The sequence below is a fragment of the Gracilinanus agilis genome, chromosome 3 (assembly GCF_016433145.1).
Source record: "Gracilinanus agilis isolate LMUSP501 chromosome 3, AgileGrace, whole genome shotgun sequence".
Lineage (NCBI taxonomy): Eukaryota > Metazoa > Chordata > Mammalia > Didelphimorphia > Didelphidae > Gracilinanus > Gracilinanus agilis.
In genome coordinates this window covers 81784742-81802673 of record NC_058132.1, presented here as the reverse complement: position 1 = coordinate 81802673, position 17932 = coordinate 81784742, and the positions used below count along the sequence as shown (strand labels likewise).

General features: G+C 48.2%; 1 protein-coding gene across 3 annotated transcripts in view; it reads left to right on the top strand.

Moving 5' to 3' along the window:
* The first annotated feature begins 8021 nt into the window (after nt 1–8021).
* The window catches only part of MAP7D1 (MAP7 domain containing 1), a 30501-nt gene continuing 20590 nt past the window's right edge, over nt 8022–17932 (top strand). For all 3 annotated transcript variants that reach the window (XM_044668055.1, XM_044668053.1, XM_044668054.1), the window contains exon 1: nt 8022–8428. In XM_044668055.1, the coding sequence (XP_044523990.1) occupies nt 8383–8428 (46 nt within the window). In that variant the 5' untranslated portion in view covers nt 8022–8382. The remainder of the gene's footprint in view (nt 8429–17932) is intronic.

The following is a 17932-nucleotide window of genomic DNA, read 5'->3' as shown; positions in this document are numbered from 1 at the left end:
GAGGGAGGGAGGGAAGGAGAGAGGGAGGGAGGGAGTGAGGGAGGGAGGGAGTGAAGAAGGAAGGGAGGGAGGGAGAGAGGGAGGGAGGGAGGAAGGGAGGGAGGGAGAGAGGGAGAGAAGAGAGGAAAGGGAAGGGAGGAAGGGAGGGAGGAAGGAAGAAAACTCCTTAAAGGGCAGAGATCTTTTCATTTCTGTCTTTGTATACCCAATACCTGAGCAGCTAGATGGTGAGTCCAGACCTTGGGTCAAGAAGACATCTTCCTGGTCTCAGACACATTAGTTGTATGACCATGGGTAAATCACTTAATCCTGTTTGCCTCTCTTCCTCATCTGTAAAGTGAACTGGAGAAAGAAATAGCAAGCCACACCAGTATTTGTCAAGAAACCCCGAATGGGGTTACAAAGTCAGACACTACTGAAATGCCTGAAGGTCAGCAAATCCCCAACACCTAGCACACAGTGCTTGGCACATAATATGCATTTCATAAAATGCTTGTTGATTGATTGACCCTCTAAGCCCAGAAATCATTGAAAATGTTGAGCCTCTTGAGCACAGAGTCTTTGAATGCCCCTAAGCCCCAACCCTGAGCCACAGAATCCTTGATCTCCTGAAACCTTGGTGACCACTTTGTATCCCCAACGCTTGGACCCTGGAATGCTTCTGAGCTCCAAGTCCCAAAGTCCCTGGGTTCTTGCTCCTTGAGCCCCACGTACACGGACCCTGAGCCCTGAAGTCTTTTCTGTGTCCTGAGTTCTAGATGTGAACATCTTGAAAAGTCCATCTAAGGAAGAAATCTTCCCTCCCACAGGCCCTAAGAAGGACAGGGGCGGCGTGGAAAGAAGAGAGGACAGCTGAGGTGAAAGTATCCATCCGTCTAGCTGGGTGTCTGTCAGTCTCAGCCCCTCCCTAGCGGCTGCTCCACTCTTCCCCACAGAAACTTGAGTCACAGCCACTGTCCAGGCTCCCACCCCTATCAACCTCAGCCCCGCCCGTAGGTCCCAGAGTCTGGCATTTGAGAAGGAGGAGGGGAGGAGACAGCTGGGGGATCTGGGGGGAGAGAGTAGTGTATGTCTGTCTTTGTATGTGTCCTCTCTGAATCTCGGGTCTTCCTCCCTCCCTGCCTTGCAGTCTTCATCTTTCTCTGGGATTCTGTCTGCATATAATTCATATAATTATTAATAAAACTAATGAGACTAATAACTCATCAACTAAAGCCTATACGAGGCTTTAAGGCTTCCCGTGGGTCTCTATCCTGCTGTTCTCATGGTCTTCCCCGCCCGCCCCCCTAATTCTAGTCCTTTTCTCAGCTTCAGTTTAGGAGAAGAGCAGAGGGGAGTTTGTTCCTTCACGGAGACCCCAGGCCAGCCGGAAACTTCGAACTTCGTCCATTTCGCTCCTCCTCCTCCTCTTTCTCAGAACTAACCAGGACTGGGGGTTCCCACTGCGCACTTCCCCCTTGCCCTAAACCTAAACCTCCAACCCAATCCCCATCCCGGATCCTCCGGCTCACACGGGCCAGCTCAGTGGGGCTGGGTGTGCCGGAGATGCCAGCGCGCTGACACAAAGCACCCCCTCCCTCAGGGCGGGCGTCGACGTCACTGGGAGGGACGGTGATTGGTGGGGAGCGGTCCCCTTAGAGACACCTGCCTCACCAGCGCTGTTCTCAGGGACCCAGGCGTCCCGACTGGCGCTGGGTGTGTAGAGTGACTGGAGAGGGGAGGCAGGGAAGAGTCTTGTTAGAAGGCGGGTTAGTTCTGACAGATAACTGTCAGTCCCAACTGTTCGGACTGACCTTACTTTTTCTCTGTCACTGTCCCTCTCCTCATTACTGCATCCGCCTCCCGGCCACCCACCCCATTTCCCCGCCACCTCTTCACTGTAGTTCCGCACCTTGGGGTTTCCCCTGCCGGTAATGACCTGTTCTCTACTCACCCAAACATCCTCCCCCAACAGAAGATACGCTTTAATCATCTAAGGTGCCAAATGAGGACAACCCTCCCCTTCCTCCACCACTCCCAGCCATCTAGGAGGGAAGGGAAGGCTGGAGGAAAGCAAGGGCTGCGGTCTCTCCTCGGAGGTAGTAGACGAGAAGTGGGAAGTGAACCATATATTTTCAGATTCGGTCACTGTGTTCATTTGTTTTGTTTGACTTTTTTTTTTTTAAACAAAGGAAATCTTTTTTAAGAGGGGAGGTGTTAGTGAGTAGGGTCGATGGGAAATGTTAGTGATGAAAAAAATAGAAGGGCATCAAAAACATTTTGTTAAATTAAAAATAAATTCGTGGAAAAAAACATTAATTTTCAAATGAAAGGGGGGAAAGGGAAGAGCCTTGGATCACATATTTAGAGCTGGAAGGAACCTTAAAGGTCATTTGGAATTAAATAATGAATCTGAGCTGTCAGATGATAGCCCAGTACTTGGGCAAGTCACTTAATCTGTGTGTGAGCTTCATTATCTATAAAAATCAAGCTGCTAAGAATTGCACTACCTATCTTAAAGTGTTATTGTGAGAGTCAAATGAAATCATTCATGTAAAGCCCTTTAAAAACATGAAACATATAGGGTTTTATAAATGTTAGCTGTTCTCCTTTATTTAATAACAGTGATCATGACGTGTAAGCTCTGGGGATGCCATAGAGGTAGATGCTACACAGCACCTACTCTCAAGAAGCTTATGATCTAAAGGGATTTTAAGGTGAGGTTGAGAAAAAACCATGACCTCACTGTCTGGGTCTCCTCAAGACTCCACTGAGCTCTACACAGTAGAATAGCTTTTCAGAACCCCCTGGAGAGTCTAGAGTGGCAATCCCAACTCAAAAATGTAGAGATTAGTCTGGTACCAAGGTAGAGAAAAGCAGTGGCTTCAAATCCTGCTTCAATAATTATCTTTGTGACCCCGGATGTGTCATTTAACCTCTATGAGTTTATGGTCTTAGTTTCAACCTCTAAATAGGAGAATATTGAGCCCTTTTCCTATTTAAAATCCTATAATCCTGCCATGGCTTCCCCCTCCCCCATTTCCTGACTCTACTCCTCTCTGTGTGCCAGATGACTGGGCTTCTGTTTGTTGTCTTTGTGCCCTTATCTTGCTCTGTCTCTCAGGCTTGTCCTCGTTGCCTAAAACCTCTGCCCCTTTACTCCTCTGTGCTCCAGGACCCTCTACCCATCTTATTTTACCTAAATATGTATTCTAACCATCTAATGATTATTGATTTACATGCTCCTGCCTCAGGGAGAAGGCTAAGGGATCTGTCACTGGGGGAGGATGGGAGAGGGATTATAGCCTCCCCCTCATGTCAGGTTTTGCCCCCTCTCACCCAGGAAATCACATGGTGAAGGAACTCATGGCTCACTCATCCCTGCTTCCCTTGGGGTTGGGAGTGGGGGCAGCAGATCTGCCTTCCACTCCCTTCTCTAAGCCAAAACCTAGAGGGAAGGGACTCATAGGCTCAGAGTCAGCACTCTTGGAATTGGGGTTCTGTCACCCATCCCTTCACCCTATGATTCAGCCTTCCTACCAGACCAGGTACAGCTACTTGGTACAAGGAAAATATCCCCACAAAGGTATCCATATACCACATACCCAGATCCTGAGAGAACAGTCCTCTTCCCTTCAGAAGGATCAGAAATCAGACTCAGTTTAAACAAAATTTTGTAGGCAACAGGAGTTTGAAAGGAAGAGATTTACTCAAAGGCTTCTTTCACCTGTTCTTCTAGATGTTACCCTGAAATTTTTGCCCAGTCTCTAGTATTTCCCTGGGTCACTTTCTTCACTGCCTTCCTGACAAACTGGCTCATTTTAATTCCTCCAAACCTTTATTTACTTCCTATAGTCAGTCTACTATGTGCAAAGCCCTAGACTTAAAAGTTTTCTGTTTATTTGTCTGGACATGCAAGTGCCTGGCCCTTCTCTCTAGCAGAACTTCCTCAGTAATTCCCTCATCTTAAAACCTGTCCCATCCCTTAAGATACGCTGCATAGAATGCAAAGACCTTCTTATCATGATGGAGCCCTAGGAGATCAGAACTAGGAAGAACTCTGAGATGTTTTCTATTCTCCCCTCACCAATAAACCATGATCCACAAACAGTGCATTGCCAAAAGTAGCACTATCTGTCTAAGTTTCGGTACTATTAGCAATGGCTCTGGTCCAACTTGTAAATTGTCTTTCCTGGATGTCTACTTCTTTTACCTGATTCATGAACAAATTGATTCCTGTTTTAAGAAAAAATAACACAAAAGTGTCGATTTATTTTAAAAAATATGTAGATGTATAACACAATGGAATTGCTTGTCAGCTCTTGGAGGCAGGAGGGAAGAGGGGAGGGAGAGAACATGAATCATATAAACTTGGAAAAATACTTAAAAATAAAAAATATGTTAATGAAAAAATAGAGGGCCAGAGAGGGGAAGGAACTTGCCCAACATCACACAGCAAGTTAGTGGCAGAGGTAGCATTAGAACTAGGTTCTCCTGACTCACAGGCCAGGGTTCTTTGTATTACACTCCTGCCTCTCTGGGTTTTGATTTAAGATCTTTTCTCCTCTTTATGGATCCTGTACATGGATAGCTGCTTCAGACTGTGACTTTTCCAAGGATGGGGACTAGATCTGGCATTTTCTCCTCTCTCTAAGGCATAGCATAATTAAATACTTGATTAAAAGGCTTTTGAGTACCTTTTAAACAAAAAAGTATATTGGTCATGCTGCAGCCATCACTTGTTCCCATCACCTATGGGACAAAGTCCCCGGAAATTTAATCTGGTATTCAGGGCCCTTCAAATTCTGACCCTAACACCTTTTTCCAACCTCATCTCCCACTATTTCCTATGCTAATTTCTTTAAGATTAATCTCAATTCCCCAAATAGCCCCCTTCTCCCATTCTAGCTTTTCTTATCTCTAGATCTTTGTTTATGTTCTGACAAGGATACTCTCCTTCCCCCCCAAAAATATTCCCCAATCTCTAATTGCAGAAATGTGAAGTTGTTGGGAAATGCCCCGGGCTCTGGTACTAACTACTCACATTAATGGTTGATTAAATCTGATATTCATTAATGACCTACTGTGTGTTAGACACTACTCTAGGTGCTGGGAATACAAACACAAAAGGGACAAGTTTTTGCCCTCAAGGGGCTTCTATTCTGTGAGAAGGGGTGTGTGGTAAATGAAGGGACAGGCCTTAGAACCTTAAAAAAATACAAAGGAATTTCAGGAAGGAGAGAAGAACAAGAACTGGAGGAGCAGAAGGTTCATATACCATGAGCCGAGCCTTGATGGAAGGTAGGGATTGATTTGGAGTTGGAGGTGAATAATGGAGATATTCTAGGCAGAGCCAACAGCCTGTGCAAAGATAACTTAAAATGATATCTTGAGTCCAAGAATGAGTGAAAAAGCATTTATTAAGTGCTTACAATGTGCAAAGCATTCTGTTAAGGTGAAGCTAGTCAGTCAAGTTAGCAGGAACCTAGATTTTGCCAGCTTCCATTATGAATGGAAATATCATGTCAAATGCCACCTCTTCCATAAAGTGTTTCCTGCTCCGCCCCCCGGCTGCTACTGACACCGCTGAAATAACCTTGTGTTTATGTTGTATTTTATTTTTATCTACTTATATGTGTACTTGAGGGGAGGAATTATTTTATTCTTATAGATGTAGCACTTAGCACTATGCCCATCATTTTTTTTTTTAACTTAAACTCTTACCTTCTGTAGTAGAATCAATACTAAATATCAGTTCCAAGGCAGAAGAGTGGTAAGAGCTAGGCAGTTGGGGTTAAGTGACTTGCCCAGGGTCATAGCTAGGAAGTGTCTGAGGCCACACTTGAACCCAGAACCTCCTGCCTCCAAGCCTGGCTCTCTATCCACTGAGTCACCTAGCTGCCCCCTCTGTCACTTCTTAGTGAGTAATTAATAAAAGCTTGTTGATTCGATGCTTATTTGTTTCCTTCTTTGTAAAATCGGGTAATAATACTTTCCCTCCAAATCTCAAAGGGTTGCTGTAAGGAATTCATTTTGTAAACTATAAATAACTAAGGAAATGTGAGCCATTTTTATTGTAGTCCTTTAAGATGCTATCTCCTTTGGGAAGCCTTCCCTGACCACTCTGGCCAATGGAGCAGCCCATGAAGGCTACCTGAGTACAGATAAAACAAAGCCCCTGGATGGAGGAGGGGAAATTACATTTTTCACCATATGTTTGATTCTCTTTCTGTTAGACTCTAAGTTCTATAAATTCCAGAACCAAGTCTTGTGTATGTATATCTTTGTTTCCTCAGCTCTTAGCAAAGCTTTATAAGAAGGATATACTCAGTGAAACAAGGACAGTGTCCTGGACTTGACTGAGAGTCAGAATAGGGTTCTGGTCCTGCCTCTGTCACGGACTTGCTCTATCACCTAGGGATCTTCCCCTCTTTGGGTCTCAGATTTCTTAATTACAAAATAAGGGAGTTAGAGTCTCTAAGGTCCCTTCTAGCTTTTATACTCAACAATTTAATGCATATTGGTGTCCTGCCTGTAGACTTGATGTTAGATTGGTCCTAGCCTTGATCTTCATTCCAGGCTCCTGACACTCCCCTCACTGCATGAATTTTGCATCCCACCTCAACTTGGGGCTATTTTCCCTTACCCTGTCCTCTAGGTCAATGATGGTCCCTCTCCACTCTCTCACCCCCAAATAACCCACAAGGCAGGGCTTCTTCCTTCCAAGTTTCCAAAAGCATGAACTTTAATCTGCACGAGAGTGACCCAGCTCCCCTACTGCCCTACTCCCTCAGGAAAGTGACCTTCAGGGAAGATGGGTCTGTCTGCTCAGAGCTCAGGGAGCAGCAAGAAAGGAGAGATCTGATCCCCAGAGAGAGGCCCTCACATCTGGGCCAGGGGCTAATCCCTGGACAATGGAAGAGCCAGCAACCTGAACCTCTTGGGGTCGGGACAAAGGGCAAAGCCAAGAATGGGCAGGATCTGGTCTTATCCTTCCTTCTCCTCAAACCCTTCCTTCCCTCTTTTATTCCCTCCCTCTCTTGCTTCCATCTCTCACCAGGCCCCTGCAGCTCCATCGATCCACCTTTCCGAGCAAGCTCCTGTCCTCTGTCCAATGTCTGCGACGATGGACTTGGCTCCTGGCCCCATCAGAGCTCCCTCTGTGGGCCTGGGGAGCAGGGGGTGGAGATGCTGATGGAGGGGAGGGCAGAGGAGACCACAGGGTCAGGATGGGGAGGAGGGACCATTGGGAGCAGAGACAGATGTGACCCTGAATGGGCCTACAAGTTCCAGAAGGAGGAGGGGGCAGGGAGAGAGTCAGGGCATCTGCCTGAGTTTACTAGGCACCCCTTGGGGCATTGAAGGAATTTTGGGCTGGGAGTGTGCAACTGGTCTTAGGATAAGGAAGCTGAGCCTCTGGCCCCTGCTCGTGCCTAACCTAGGGCCAGCAACAGGCAGAGGAGCAGCTCTGGGGAAGAGAGCTGCTGGTATCCCCCTCCCCCAATGGCCCACTGAGGTTAGGAGGGGGAAAGAAGGGGGAGCGGCATATTCGATTGGGATTTTATTTTTTCTCAGGACTAGGGGTGGCGTCTGGACCGCTCCCTCCTATAACCCGGGACCTGCAACCCTCTCAAGTCTGCTAGAGGACTGGGGGGGGGGGGGGGATTCAAGGGGGTGGGGTTGGGAGCACACGTGCCCCCCCTTCCCGGGGGTGGTGAGTCACCAGCTTCTCTCTCAACTCTCCCTACATAGTCTCCACACTCTGCCGGCCGATACCAAACTACGGTTGCAGGGGAGAGAGGGCCCCAAAGTCCTTTCCCAAGCCCTTTTTGCCTCTCTCTTTTCCTCACGTAAAAAGGGGTACTCGCGCTGTTAGTATTCTCTGCACTGCTAAAGGCGGAGCAGTAGAGGCTGACACCTTCAATCCACTTGAGCGGGGTAAAAAGGGGGGACAGGTCCTCCCCTCAGTGACAAACTTGGTACAGGCCAGCTGAGAGACCGGGGCCGGAGCCGGGAATCTGTACAATAGCTCTGGGGCCGTGGCCGGGGCCGGGCCGGGACTGGGCAGCTGTTGAGGCCGTCGCCGCCCCCCACCCCCACCGCCCCGCCCCGAGAGCCCGGCGCCCGCGGACCTCGGCCTCGCCAGCTGCACCGGGGCCCCCGGGTCCTAATCGCTTGCATTTGGAGGTGTGGGTGAGACCCATCTCCCTGCGCTCCAGAAGAGGAAGAGGAGGAGGCGAAGGAGGAGGAAGAAGAAAGGAAGCCAAGGCGGGATGAACCGTCCTATCCCCCCAGAAGCCACGGGGGTGGGGGAAGCACCGAGCTCGGACCAGCGCCGCCTCCGCGGCTGAGATCTCAAGGCGTTCCGCAGTGGAGTAGACCCCACCCCGTCGCCCAGCAGCTATGGACCAGGGCCAGCACAAGGAGCCGGACCCCGGCGCCCCTCAAGGTACCAGTCGGATTCGCCTAGGGATTGGGGCTCGGGCGATGGACCTCAGTCTTTCAGCAGGGCGGGAGGCCCTGGGTGGGCTGCGTGGCCAGGCCTGGGATGGGGGTGGGGGGCGCCCGCCTTGGGCGTGGAGCCCTCCTCTCTCCCCCCGCCCCCACCTCGGTCCGAGACTGCTAGGGAGTGGGGAGTTTTAAAAATAAAAGCTGCGGCCGAGGCTCCAGTTCAGTGGCATCTTCTGACAGCTGCCCCCCTTTCCCCCCCGCCGCGCGGCCGCAGCTTTCCCTTCCTCTAGCCCCAGCCGCTGAAGCCTTCGGGATGTGCCTGCCTGGGAACGGGTCTCCCCCGATTTAGGGCCTGTTACTCCCAGAGATTCTTCCCCGATCCGCCGTCACGACTACCACCAAATGCCCCAGCTCGCAGTCCTGGAAATGACCCCCGGACTTCGCTGGGGCTCCCGCCCCCCCCTTTGCACCCAGGGACCGCTCCTCATCGCCCCCACACCGCGCCTCCCTGTCTCCAACTCTCTCCTGGCTTCTGCACTCCCCTGACCCCCCTTCTCAATCCTGCCCTTGTCACATGCCTCCCCAGCCCAGCCTCCGCTTCCCCTTCTCCAGGGTTTGTGTATGGGGCGGTGGGGGTAAGGGTGGAAGTGGGGGCGAGTTGCTCCTCTTCCAACTTGTGGCGCTGCCTCGTGGGAGGCGGACACAGAGCCCCTTCTCCATCTCCCGGCCCGTGGCAGGGATGGCTTCCACAAATGAGGAGTGGTGTGGAAGAAGGGAGAGTCCTGGCTAGAGCTACTCTGTCCCGGAAGGCTCCCGCTTCTCCCCTCTTCGTCCGAGTTGTCAGTCTTTTAGGGACTTTGCAGTTGCGAACCCAGCTTTCTCCTCCACCCCCAGCCCTCTGGGAAGCCTGGAGGTCACCCCCCACCTCCATCCAGAACTGGATTCTTACTCCACCCCCACCCCCCCATTCAGATCGCCACCCTCCTCCATTCCCCATCGCTCCAGCTGCCACGAAGTGTGCGGGTGGCTGGGGCAGCAGAGGCCGAGGGGGAGGGGGGAGGCCCCGACTGCACTGTGGCTGCCAAGTAACTGGCAGAATAAAAGCGAGGGTTGGGGGAGGGGAGAGGGAGGCGGCATTGTTAGGGGCGAGGGCGGGAGGCTGGGAGGGGGCTCTGACTTCCCTTAGAGCCAGGCCAGGCCCTGGGCCCCTGGGCTCCTTGCAAGGCACTGGAGAGGCCTGATTACCCAGCCCTCAAAACTCATTTCAGGATTTGGGGTGGGGGAAGGGGATGAAGCCAGGACAGAACCTCCAACTCCTTCCCCTTCTGACTCCAAAAGACTTCTCCCTTTTACTTCCAGGCCTGGTTTCCCCAAATTTCCTATCATCATCTAGCAGAGTTCTCATAGGCCTCAGTTTCTCTACTCTATAGAATGGGACACAGGCCTCAATTTACATTGTCTAGGTTCTGTTCCCCCCACCAAGAAAGGAAATTTTGGAATCTGGGGTACAAAGGAGCATTATCCCCATTCCCCATCTGCCCTCCTCCCACAAATAACCAGTTCTGAGGCTACTGCAGGGTAGGATGTGATTAGTGAGTGGGCACAGGTTTGGTGGAGGGGAGGGAGGGAAAAGCAAGCTTTTCTGGGATATAACTCCCATGTGTCTAAGAGGGAAATACCTATAGAGCTAGACGCTCAGGACATCTGGGTCATTTTCTACTGACTCGGGCAGAGACGTGGGCCTGAGCCTTGCTTCCTCCTCACACCTTACCCAGTTTGCTTCCAGGAGTCACGGTGGCATTCCAGTCACCTCCTTGGCCCCTCAGGGCCCCAAGCTCAGGATGAAACAGTGTCTGTGGGTGTGGGGGATCCCAGGATAGGTGGGGTTGCTCTGCTGCCCAGTGGGTGTTCACTGTAACCTCCCAACCACAGCCAATGGTACTGGTATGGGTGCTCTGCTCTGTGCTAGGGTGTGGGAGAATGTGGGATACTGGGAGGGGAAGGTCTGTGGCTGTAGGGAAATGGGGTGCTTTAGAGCACAAGCCTGACAGCTGAAGTGACTGGGTTTTTAACTTTGCCCCAATGAAGCTTGAGAGAGCTTGGTCCTGACAGCTTCCCCAGGACTTGAGCAGACCCTGTAGGGTTGTCAATACCCCCCACCCCACCCCACTTCCGAGCTCCACAGATCCTCAGCCAGTCAGCAGCAGGATGTGGAAACTGGAGAAGGAAGTGGTCTGTACACTAAAGTTACTGATTCTATAAGGGATTTGGATAGAAGGACTGATTTGTAGGGAGGGGAGCATCTCTCAGCAGAGGAGACAGAGGAGACCAGAGATGACGAACAGGAACAACTTGTAGAGAGCAGGGAAGATTTCTGGACAAGGGAATGTGGATTGGGGACCTTAGATGGGATGACTGCTCTGTGTACCCCATTGGGGAGAGTAGTGTCTATAGAGAACGGACTTGGAAGGGTAGACAGGTCTGTCTACAGACTGGGATACCCTGGATGAGGTAACTGATTTGGATATAGAGGAAAAAACCCTGAATGAGATGAAAAATCTTGACTCAGAATCCCTGTTTATTCATGGTCCAGGATACAGAGTGTTGGGCTGGCAGTCAGGCAGTGAATATGCATTTATTATATACCGGGCACTGTGCCAGTCACTAGAGATACAAAAAGAGGCAAAAAAAATCGTCTTTGCCCTCAAGGAGCTTACAATCTAATGGGAGAGACCAGTTAAAATTCTGCCTTTGACTCGAGAGGGCAAGTGACTTAACCTCTCAAAGTTTCAGTATCCATCTGTATAAAAATGTGAATAATACCTATAGTATCTTCTCTTGGTTGTTGCTAGGCTTAAGTGAACTGATGCATATAGAAAGCACTTGGGAGACTTCTTAGTTTTCTACTGGGTGACCCAGACGTCTTGGTGGAGTTTTAAGTTATCCAATGGTGCAACTGGCAATGATTATGAAGAGGCAGCGTCCTGAATAGAGTATTTGGGACAGAGTAGTTTTTCTGTGGCTCTGGCATTCTCCATTCTTCCTCTCCTATTCCCCCTCCTCCTTCCCCTTCTCTCCCAACCTTGCTGTGTCGGGTGGATGGGTCCCAGTAATGAGGCTATTAATGAGCCCCTAATGTGCTGTCATGCATATGCAAATGAAGGGAAAAGGGCCTGAGAGTTCCCTCCCGCTCAATGTCAGCTCCAGGCTTAGAAAGGTAGAGAGGTACCTTGGCCCACTTCCCCAATTCCTGGCTGTAGTGGGTATGTTTAATGGCCCCTCCTGTGAGAGAAAGCACCCATGGGCACCTACTGAGGGGCACTGAGGGTCACATAAGAGGTTTGGAGCTTCTTTAAAAAGGAGACCTCTGATCTGGTCTTGCCTAAGGCCTCGGGGGGCCAGGCAGCCATGCCTACTGGCACCAGCTGGGCCTCTGGGTAAAGGGAGCCAGCCGGGTGAGCCCCAGATAATGTAGCTTTGTTTTGAGGGTGGCAGCCCTGCCTGGCACCCCTGGGCACAATCTTCAGTGTCATTGAGCCAGCTGCGAGTCCTGTTCATCCGCACCCAATCACAGGGGGCTGCCTGCAAGGAGCAGGGAGTGGATAGCAGCAGGGTCAGGGGAGCAGTGGGGTGTGATCCCCCACAATGCCCCTTCACATCCCCTCTCTCCTCTAGGGGGCCTTACAAAACCTCTGGACATCAAGGTTTGGCCTTTGCAGTGCCAAAGGAAATGAAACTATGACTGTTATGCAGATTTGCTATTTGACCTTGGACAAGGTCACTTAACCCTTCTGAGCCTCAGTTTCTTTTTCTGTAAAACGAAGGAGGTTGTACTAAATGGCCTCTTTGGCCCCTATCAGTGCTAACATTTTATGTTCAATGTTCTACAGCTAATTCTGACATTCTGTGATTTGGAAGGGACTGTAGATTTGCAACATGGATCAGATTATCTGGATAATGACCAGCACCTCATTTCCTTCTGTCATGTACTACACATAGACTCAGAACTAGTGAGTTTTAAGGATCCAGATATCTGGCAAGTCCCCAGCCTCTCTGCTCATCTTAGACCTATGTCTCCTGCCCCCATCCTCACTTTCCAAGGGCAAGCCCAAAGCGGCTTACCATTCAGAGACTCAGACCCCCCTAGGGTGGGTCAGGACCGGACTGTCCAGGTCCCAGAGAACCCCAGAAGCTGAGCCAGCTGGGGTTCTCGGACAGATCTGATTCGCTGAGACCAGAGCATTTGGAACCCAACCTCTACCCTCTTCACCCAAAACTGCCTTCCCTTCTTAGAGAGATCATTTCTTCATTTCTAATCCCTGCCCTTCCAGCACCAGACTTGGGCATCAGGAAGTGGACGAATGGCCCGAGAGCCAAGGTTTAAGTCAAGAGTTTGGGAGCTCAAAGGGGCTGGCTAAGAGGTCTGCAGGGTCTGGTGGGGCCCAGGCGGGATGTCATCATTTCCTGCCCCTGAAATAACAGGAAGTGGGTGCTCCTGATTGGAGGCCATGAACAATGGGGGGCTGGGGCCAGACTAGTGGGAGAGGAAGGTTCCTTCCCTCCTGGTCCCTCCTCCCCTCACCCCCAGCCCCCACCTTGGAGCTGAGAAACATGGAAGCAGGGAATCTGGCACCTCATCATAGATGCCTAGCCTCTCCTTCCAGGGACCTTCTCGGTGATGGATCATAGAGCCCTCATCTCTAAAATGAGCATCAGACTAGACTTAATCCCTAAGGTCCCTCCCGCTGTATATCTCTGATTCTATGGGTCCAGCTAGGGTGAGGGGAGATTCAAAGATCATAGGATCATAGATTCGGAAGGTGCTTAGTCCAATCTTCCTCATGTGACAAAGGGGGAAACTGAGGCTTGAGAACTCAAGGGATTTGCCCGTGATCACAAGGTATGAAGTAGCAGAGCCAGAATTTGAATCCAGGGCTTCTAACTTCAAATCAATCAGTACACTGTCTCCCATTCTGCCCCCCAAGAGCTGAGTCATTTCTGTCCTGACCCGGAGAAGCTAGAATGCCTCTCTTGGCAAAGAGGTGGTGAAGTATAGATGTGGAATGAGTCTTACATTGTCAGACACAGCTAATGATTTGATTTGTTTTGCTTAACTATATCAACAACAAAGTACAGGGTTGGAGGAGAGAGTAATCATTGGTAAGAGACATAGAGATGAAAAAAGAACAGTAAATATAACATTTATTTAAGCAATAAAAACATTTACATTTGAAAATGTTTCTATAGTGAGCCTGCCTGACCTGAGCATGCTAGGAGTCCCGGACTTCAAAAGTTCCTCCGATTCCATGTCAATATTATCATTGACTGGCCTTGAACCACTCAGTGGAGATGGCACCCCAGCCTTTGGCATAACTAACTCCCTTTGAAGAGCCCCTGCCTCACTGGGTCTCGATGGAGGTTTGCCCTTGGTTCCGTGAGCACAAGGGGGGAGGTCTCAGGAGGGAGTTAGGATTGGGCAAAGGGGTTGTAGCTGGTTCCAGATATGGGATAGGGAATAGGTCTGCCACTCGGATAGGGCAAAGGGCAGTCCTTGGTGCCAGCAGCACTGAGCGTGAGGTGCGTGTGCTCCAGGACGCTGGCTTGTGTGTTCCTTCCTGTCCCTCTGTCTGTGCATCTGTCTCTGTGGGAATCTCTGGGTGGGGACAAGATCTAGTCCTGTGATTCTGTTGATATAAGAAACTCCCAAATTGGAAAAAAGAAAAAAAAAAGAACTCCCTGTATTAAATGTAGGTGGGTGCCTTCTCTGCCATTTACAATCTAGAACGATAAGAAGTTAGGTGAATGCCCCAAGGTCTCACTGCCAGTATGTGTCAGGAGCAAGATTTGAACCCAGATGGTCCTGGCTGCAAGGCCAGTTCTCTTTCCATGCCATCTCCCTAGTTTAGTGCCACATCGCTTCCCATGAGAATCTCTCCCTATATATTTATCATATAATAATATATAATATGACACATATTATTATATATAACACATTTTGTATATCACACATACATAACATAACAATATATTATATATAACACATAAGCAAAAATGGATATATGTATCCATTTTTGCTTATGTGTTAACACAGAGAAGCTATTTATTGTACAGTGCCTTACCAAGAATGGAGCCCAGAAATATACATGTATATTTTCATATGCATGGAAATGTATACATTTACATCTATGAGGAAATAGATTTACATATGGAAATGCATGTCTGTTTTATGTGTGGAAATATGTATGTTTCTATATGGAAATAGGAACATTTGTACATATATGGTAATATGTATATTTTACATATATATCATAGCATATAGTATGTTATATTTATATTTCATGTTCTATCTTAGATTATATATAATGTGTATTATATATATTTATGTATGTGTATATAAAGAGTTTTTTTTTCTGTTCCTACATATTTACTTTGGGATACTAGATTTGGAATCAGAAGAGAAGGATTCAAATTCTTTCTTTTCTACTTAGTATTGGCATGACCTGGAATAAATGATACCCTCCCTGGGTCTCGTGTTCCTCATCTGTAAACAGAGGGGCATAGACTAGATGACCTCTAAGTTCCCTTCCAGCTCTAAATCTGTGTTCCTCATGATAAAAATAAGAGCTAGAATTATTGTAGTCCTTTAAGGTTTTTGAAGTTATCTGTAAATGTTATCACATTCAGTCTTTACAACCATTCTGTTGGGTAGGTGCTATTAGTCCCATTTTATGGGATGTGAAAATCGAGACTAACAGAGGTTTAGTGACTTGCTCCAGGTTATTATATAGATTAAAAGGCCCCCAAGACAAGATTTTAACCCAGTTCTTCCTGGCTCTCAAGTTTCACATTCTTTCTATGTGCAGAGTTCTTTACGAGGTGTGGGAAGAGAAATAGATTTAATAAGGCATGAACCCTGCTGTCATGGAGCTTATAGTCAGGTGGGGGGATGAGACAGGTCTACACATAGCTATGATGCGCAGTGTGACAGAAGGATCTTTCTGTGTGTCTCCATCCCTTGGTCTGCCTGCATATGAAGTTGGAGTGGCGTGGCTGAGAAGGGTGGCCATTTGTTCTTCCCCTCCTTCTCTTGGCTTAAGCTCCAGGGGGAGACCAGAAAATATCCATGAATTACAGATGCTGAAAACTCTGCTCTCTGTGGATGAAACTAATTATAGAGGGAAAGGGTGGGCTGCCTCAACTTCATCTGGGCTCTGGCCCCTGCCTGGGCCCATCCCTATTCCTCTGCCTTCTTCTGGGGTGGGGCCGTCCTTATCCCTGGGTTTGCTGTCATCCCCTCCCCTTCCCACCAGGTGCCTCACTTCCTGCCATGTCAGAGTGGCCAGCCTGGGCAGGAGTCTCTGCCTGCCCTGCATTCCCATCCCCTGAGCTCAGCACTGGGCTATCTGTGGCACCTGTGTCCTTCTCCACAGTAGCAGGGGAGCAAGGGAAGAGATTCCTCCCCTTTGCCCTAAGACTGCCTGCCCTTCAGATGACAGGACTCCTGCCTTCTAGAGGGTAGAGGCAGAGGGGCAGCAGGCAGGTGCTCTAGGAGGAGGAGGATTGTCACTTGGAGGGTGAGGAAGAAGGGTCTAAGCCCCTGACAACACACCCTGGAGTGCACTTTGCAGTCTGGGGTGGTAGAAAGAGCACCTCATCTTTCAGAGTCTAAGTTCAAGGTTTTTGTGTGTTAATTCCTAGCTGTGTGATATCAGATGAACTTCTTACAGTGTCAGGGATTTCATTTCTGCAAAATGAAGAAGGTTGAGCTAAGTGGACCTTGAAAGTCCTTTCCTACTGATCCTACCCTTCACCCTAGTTTGATACATATAGACTCATAAATTTAGAGCTGGAAGGATACCTAGAGTTGAATCTTCCCATTTTACAAATGAGGAAACTGAGACTGATGTTAAATAACTTACTCAGGGACACGTAACTAATAAGTGTTGGAGATCGGATACGAACCTAGGTCTTCTTGACCATAAATCCAAAGCTACCTCATCCCTTTTCCCAGCCAATTCATAGGCATGGAATTGTAAAGTCTCACGGGGGGACTTTAGAGGACTTCAAGTCGAACCTGTCTCTGAGCAGGGATTCAGCCTACAACATTCCTTACAAATGATCATGTAGCATCCACTTAAACATCCCCATGGTGATGGGGATGTCACCATTGCTTGAGGCAGCCCATTCCACTGTCAGACAGCTCTAGTGGTATCTGTTTTGTTTTGTTTTGTCTTCAGGAATTTAAAAAATTGTTTTATTCATGCTCTTTTTTTTAAAAAAGCAACACTATTTTATTTTATTTTTTAAAGCATTTTTCCATGGTTACATGATTCATGTTGTCTCCCTCTCCTCTTCCCTCCCCCTTCCCAGAGCTGACAAGGAATTCCACTGGGTTACACATGTATTAGCACTCAAAACCCACTTCCATATTATTCATTTTTATAATAGACTAATCTATTAGAACCAGAACCCCAAATCATATACCCAGATAAACAAACGATAAGTCCTATGTTTTTCTTCTGTGTTTCTGCTCCCACAGTTCTTTCTCTGGATATAGATAGCATTCTTTTTCATAATCCCTCAGGATTGTCCTGGATCATTGCATGCTATTAGTAGCAAAGTCTATTTGAATTGATCATCCCACAATGTTCTCTTGCTTCTGCTCATTTCACTCCATATCAGTTTGTGTAGGTCTTTCCAGCTCATATAGAAATCAAGCAGTTCATCATTCCTTTTAGCACAATAGTATTCCATCACCATCATATACCACAATTTGTTCAGCCATTCACCAGTTGAGGAACAACCCCTCATTTTCTAATTTTTTGCCACCACAAAGAGTGTGGCTATAAATATTTTTGTACAAATATTTTTTTTTATTTCTTTGGCATACAAACTTAGTAGTATTACTGGATCAAAGGGCATGTAGTCTTTTAAAGCCCTTTGGGCATAATTCCAAATTGTTTTCCAGAAAGGTTGGATCAATTCACAACTCCACCAGCAATGCACTAGTGTCTCAATTTTGCCACACCCCCTCCAACATTTATTATTTTCCTTTGCTGTCATATTGGCCAATCTGCTAGGTGTGTAAGGTAGAACCTCAGAGTTTAAATAACACTCTTAATCAACTAGCATTTACTAAGCTCCTACTATATGCCAGGCACTGTCTTTAAGTGTTGAAGATACAAAGAAAGGTAAAAACACAGTCCCTTCCCTCAAGAGACTCACAGTTTAATGAGGAAAACACTCTGAGAACAACTATGTACAAACAAGACATATCCAGGAGAAATTGGATGTAATGAGCAGGAGGAGGGCACTAAAGCTAAGAAAGACTGGGAAGGGTTCACTGCAGAAGGAGGAAATTTAGTAGAGACTTGGAAGGAAACCAGGGAAGCCAGAAGGAAAAGTTAGAAGGGACAGAGGTCCAGGCATGGGGGACAGCCAGTGTAATGTCCAAATAACTCCTTCTCTGTTGTAACAAAGAAGCACACAATTAAATAAACAA